The sequence below is a fragment of the Geotrypetes seraphini genome, chromosome 12 (assembly GCF_902459505.1).
Source record: "Geotrypetes seraphini chromosome 12, aGeoSer1.1, whole genome shotgun sequence".
Taxonomy (NCBI): Eukaryota; Metazoa; Chordata; class Amphibia; order Gymnophiona; family Dermophiidae; genus Geotrypetes; species Geotrypetes seraphini.
The window spans coordinates 107,252,757-107,258,756 of NC_047095.1; the positions used below are offsets into that span (position 1 = coordinate 107,252,757).

The 6,000-nt window shown below is 48.5% G+C and overlaps 1 protein-coding gene across 1 annotated transcript in view; it reads right to left on the reverse strand.

Moving 5' to 3' along the window:
* Window positions 1-2,057, reverse strand: part of LOC117346257 (G-protein coupled receptor family C group 6 member A-like) — an 82,791-nt gene extending 80,734 nt beyond the window's left edge. The window contains exons 1-2 of the mRNA XM_033915659.1: window positions 1,943-2,057; window positions 581-1,311 (exon numbers count right to left, since the gene is read on the reverse strand). Coding sequence (XP_033771550.1) covers window positions 581-1,311; window positions 1,943-2,057 — 846 coding nt within the window. The remainder of the gene's footprint in view (window positions 1-580; window positions 1,312-1,942) is intronic.
* Between the last annotated feature and the right edge of the window lie 3,943 nt (window positions 2,058-6,000).

The window sequence follows — 6,000 nt, forward strand, 5'->3', positions numbered from 1 at the left end:
GGAGATGGGGCATAAACGGGGTTTTTAAATTTTAGTCCTAGTAGTTTGCCGGTCCACAAAATAATTCTTTTATTTCTGCCGGTCCACGGGTGTAAAAAGGTTGAAGAACACTGGTCTACTGCACTAAACACCAGGCTGCCTTACTCTGGAGGGACATCTGTGTGGCTGTTCTAAGAATGCTGTCAGACTTTCATTGACCCTGCTTTTTTACTGTTTAATTTGCTGGAGGTTCAAGTTATAAAATGGCTGTTCATATCAGGCACTTGCACAACCAACTCAGGCTAATGTCAGCTGCAGTGCAGATAAGCTGAAGCTTGTACACAGCATGGACAATAGTCAGCTTCAGTGCACATAAGCTGAAGCTTGTAAACAGCATGGACGATAGGTTCTGTTAAAGCAACACCTTTATTTTCCCTCATTGTGTGCAAACCACCACCCTTACATATAGACATCCTTACCAACCCTACCCCCACCCACATAGATGACCAACATCAGCCCCTTACCTCCCTCCCGTCCCCTTCCCTTGCCCACATGGTCTCCCACGGCCCCTGACAGCCCTCCCAGCTCCACCTCTAGGTACAGATGAAGCTTCTAGATCAACTGGGGCCACATCACTGTCTGAACTGCCACTAGCACTGCTGGAGTCAGTGTTCTGCTGTGGAAAAGCTGGCCTTGTAACCTGAGTGGAGGAAGGCAGGCGTGGAACAGGCCTCAACAGCTGAGGGTGCTTTTGTTTCTGTGTGGCTTTGCGTCCTGTCGCCACTGAGCCAGTGGTGGAGGGTGGTGCAGGCACCTGATCAGCATGCTGGCTTGTGGAGGGAGGACGGTTGGTAGCTCTCAACTCACTCTGGAGGTCTTCCAGCTTTCCAACAATGGCAGTGTTGGCAGGCAAGAGCTGCCTCAGCAGTTCATTTGTCTCCCATTGGACCTCCAGTGACTGCTGTCTTGCCTCCACACCCTCTCTCAGCAGCTGGAGCTTCTGCTGGCAATATCCCTCCAGGGTGAGATTATGGCCCAGCAGGTTCTGGGCCAGTCTCAGCAGGTGGCGAAACTGGCGACTAAGTGCCCTCCAGTGGCCAGGCTGTGCGGCCTCACTGCCCTCCTCGGTATCGGCCGCCACATTGGCAAACTGCTCAGGCGGTGGGAGAATTGGCAGCTCCTCATCCCCATTGCCAGGCTCCTGGGGTAGGGTGTCCTGGGACTCGTCTGGCCCCTGCTGGCTGAGTGTTGCAGCTATGTCATCCTGCTGTCCCAGCACAGTGAGTGTGTCGATGCCACTGCATCCTGGCTGATCCTCGTCAGAGCTGGCATCTACATAGGAGAAAAGCACATATGGATGTCACAGCATACCACAGGTAACATGCATCCCAAAGGTGTGTGACTACATACCCAGCTACCATAGGGTGGTATGGTGGTGACATTATGAAAGGGGTGAAAGCAGTGTATGTGCAGACACCTTATGTGAGCACACCTGCTAATCATAGCAATGGTTCCATTTAGTCAGTACAAGGGTGTAGGAATCTCATTCCATGTGCTGCCATCAGCACATGGAGCAGTACCAAACAGGTGTTATGGAAAGATCTGAAGAGCAGGTGTACTCACTGGCCCATTAGAGGAGTAGAAGAAAGAGGATGAAAGAGAGGTCTCTCAGAATAGGGGACATAGCTATGAGACTGGGGATTAAGACACGTACATACCAGAAGGCAGTGCAGTTGTGTCAGCTGATGTGTCCTGTGTGCCCACACCAGCTGCTCCATGGGGCTGAGGTCTGCCATGTCAGCATCTGGAGGCTAGTTGCCCACCTTAGCTCGGACCTCCCTCTTGATGGCTCTCCATTTCTTCTTGCAGTCCTCCACATCTTGCTTGTGGTGGGGGATTGCATTCAGGCACTGAGCTATGGCCATCCACACCTTGCTCTTAGAGTATGCCCCGAGTCTCTCACCCTGGGGTGAGAAGAGCTGCTGGTGGTGTGTGTGCACCTCCTGCACCAACATCTCGGTCTTAGCCTGGGTGAAGTTAGGCTTCCAGGACAGAGCTTTGGCCGGTTTGGGAGCCATGGTGTCAAAGTACCCACAGGTTTGAAAATATGAGGTTAGACATATTTATTGGCAATTAAGCACATCCAACAAGCCGTCAGCTGAACGTCTTCACGTAATACATCCATCTGGTCGGTTATGGACAAATCCGAAATACGTCTAGGCCACGTTTATTGGTACGTTTAAATCAAGGGGGCCGGGATACGTCTACATCAGCACGAACTTCCGTCTCCTTTCTGTTCAGAGACACCGTCCTATCTACTGATGCTATCCGAAGTCGTTTGCTGCATGTTACAGATTACATGGTCTGCCTTTTCAGGCCTGTGGCTGTATTCAGGTACGCAAGCATTCCTGCTTCACCTATGATGTTCTCAATGCTTATAAATATGTGTGGGGCTCACGTTGCTGGTCACCCTCTGGAAAGGCTGTTTGACACAGCCTTTAGACGAACGGGGGGGAGGGGGGGTGAAGCAATCTGTATAGGGGCCATAACAGGGTATGGGCAATGACTGTGTGAGCTTCCTGGAACATACCTCTTCACTCTCCCCGTCCCCCATCCCTGCCTGGGGGGGCTCCTTATCCCACAATGCCACCCCCTTCCTCCAATGATTGCTTCACCTTACCGCCTCCCCTGGGATTCCTGTCCACAGGTGTATGTGTGGCCCTGTTGGTGGCTCAGCTGGTACAGCTTCTTGGTGTCATTGGGAGGGAGGGGGGGAATACCCTCTAAGTTGACACTGGTCAGCTTCCTAGTGCTTCACCTTGCACATGTGTAGCTCTTATGGGATCTAACTGATTGCATATGAACGGCAGCATTGCACAGCAGTCAGCAGCTCTCTTTGACATGAGTCCTCAATCATAATATGTCCCTTCAGTCAAGGGTTAGCACAGGCCTCTAGCAACAGGGGGGACCTATTCAGACAGTCAGGTGTTACATCCATTGCAAATCATGGAACTCACAAGTCTACATCTCTCCCCTTTTTCTTGAACTGTGACTAACACAACCTCTGTCTCAGGTCCTGCATGTGACATGGTCCTGGCCTCAGCCAGATCTTACTTACAAGATGGCCACGTTCCCACTTTCAGTTGGCTGCCTGCCTGTCCTTTTGTTAGGTGCAGGTCAGTGACATGATATCAAGGGATCACACATGACACCCAGTTTAGAGGTAGATATCTGGTATTTATTTTGGTCTGTTTGTGTAGTCAAGATTCAAATATAAATGCATACACCTTTGCTGAGGTAGACATGAATGGTAGAACACCTGGACACAAAAGACTGTTATAGAACAATCGCCTACAAATATGAACGCATTATGAGAACATACAATATCATACTTATGGTAACAACATGGCACACGCCTGTCCAAGTGCCCCAACATGCCTAACACTGCTCCAACCTGTGCAAAGTAAGCGAGCAGTTCTGAGCCTCACATACTTTTTCATTTGTAAGGGTCAGTAAATATCTGTGAGGGCTGTGCTGCTGCAGCAGCCTCTGTCTCCAGAGGTTGCAGCTTCTAACCTCAATGGTGCTCCCTGTACCCCTGGCCTGGTTACATCATCATCCATTGGCCCATAGGTCATAGAAGCTATTTTTGACCTCAAAAATGCAGCCTAGCATTCCCACTTTCTCAGTGTCAATCTTTATGGCCTCCTCACCACATCTCATCTGATGGTAGGGTTTTTTCATTTCACTGGCTACCTGTTTTCCACTGATATGAGGAGGGTAGCCCTTATTGCGTTTAACACTGTCCCACCATATGCATGTCTTCCTACTCTACTCATGGGAATGGAACACATCTTAACCATCACTGTACAGTTTGCATCTGTACATCACATCTCAACACTTGCAATCATTGGCAGAGCATTGTACACAACAGCCAGTAACATCAAGAAGGTTCACATCCAAGTATGTCCCAATGAGATACAGTAGGTAACGTCTCCTGAATATGTGAAGGAGAGGCCATGTGATGTCCTTTCAGTCTTTGGATATCTGCCAGCTACTTGTGAGCTGTCAGGGACACTGTTGGTAACATGATTGGGGCCTCAATGGCCCATTGCCAGCTTGCCCCTCAGGTTTGCCCTGTCATCCCCTAAATGGGCTCCTTGAAAATGGCAACCAACTGCCGCAGAAGGCCCATGATCTCCTGGAGGGTCAGCATAGTTTCACGTCTCCCCTCCTGCAGTTCACTGCGCATTTGTCCCACTATGTGCAGCAGCTGTCCATATGCCTCAGGAGGGGGAGGAACTACTGGGGCTGCTGGCTGCAAATCATGGGGGGGGGGCGGGGCTGCTGCCTCCACAACCACCTCTTCATCCCCTTCAAGAGGGGGCATATCCTCATAGAGATCAGAGACCTCCCATTCGCCCTGCTCTTCCACCACGTGCTGCTGCTGCTGCTCCACCTCCACCACCACCTGTGCCTTGACCTCTACCACCTGGGCTTGGTCCTCCCCATCAGATACCTCCAACACATTTTCAAGCGGCAGACTTTCCTAGGAGGCAGAGTAGCCTTCTTCCTCCTGTCCTGCCTCTGCCTCTGCTACTGCCTCCCTGGCTGCCTCTTGGCAAATGTCCACCACCACCTCCTGGGCTATGCCCTCAGCAGCATGCTGTGCGTGACCTGTGTGCAGTAAGAATATGAAGTGAGGGTTACCATTGCGTGCATTGGTTGCATACTACATACACAATTATCTATCAACCCCCCTCCACCCAACCCAGTGAGACTAAGTGGGGGACAGGTCAGGCCAGTGTGTGAACACATATGTAAACTACTTTCTATGTACAGTTACACCGGTATACATCTAAACAAAAGGAGGCCAGCTTATGCAGGTGACACTGAATGTCCTTGATGTATATGTTGACACAGTGGAGTGACCGGTATCTCATCAGCCACATGTTGGGTGGCAATAGGTTGCATACCAGAACAGCTGCCAAGGAAGAGCACATTGACAAGAAGGTGAGCTTTGAGAGATAGCAGACATGAGATGACATAGGATAGAGGGTGACAGGTGCACCTGTGCAGCACACATTATGCTTAGAATTGGATAGTGTCTCTCTGAAGCCCTTCTCTGCAATGAACTGCATTGTCAAGGAGGCATCCCTCCCCCCCCCCACTCTGACTGAAAAACTGTAAGATCAAATGCCTGAAGTATAAAACGAACCCCCCCCCAAAAAAAAGCAGAGAACATTTTCACCCCCCTCCCCACCCGATGAGTGCTGCCTCATAGCCAAATCCAAAAAAACCACCAACGAACTAGTTTACTTTCGTAAACATGTCCCACAGTTGTTAAGTCATTATTATCTCAACCTAAACTTCATATTCCAGATAGTAGCTAATTTCAGAATTATTTTTTAAGTAGGTTTCTGAACTCACTTTACTTTATTGAACAGTTTGGTAATGTGCTCATGAAGATAAAAGATCTGAATTGACCATAAGTAGATAAGTACCCACATTTATTGAGGAAATTCAACTCAGTAGTATGACTCCAGGGACTGTGGTGATTAGGGGACATTCAGATATGATTTAAGATTAGATTTAAAATTTTTAAGGTAGATTGTGTCTTTTTTTAAGACAAATGTGATGGTATATTTAGGGTTCCTTTTACTAAAGTTCGTTAGCTGTTTTAACGCACGCAGAGATATAGTGTGCGCTAAACCTTAATGCGTCCTTAGACTTATAATGGGCACATTAGCATTTAGTGTGTGCTAAAACAGCTAATGCATTTTTGTAAAAGAGGGCCTTAGTTGTATTCTTTGAGGTCTTTCCTATCATTACCGGAGTTCCTTTTAAAATAGAATTTGTACTGTAAACTGCTTAGATCTGTCATATGCTCAAACTATAGAACAAGTTTTAATAAAATATAAACATAAACACATCTTTTTGGATCTCTGTTTGGGATCTTGCCAGATACTTGTGACCTGGATCAGCCACTATTGGCAACAAGATTCTGGACTGGATGGGCTT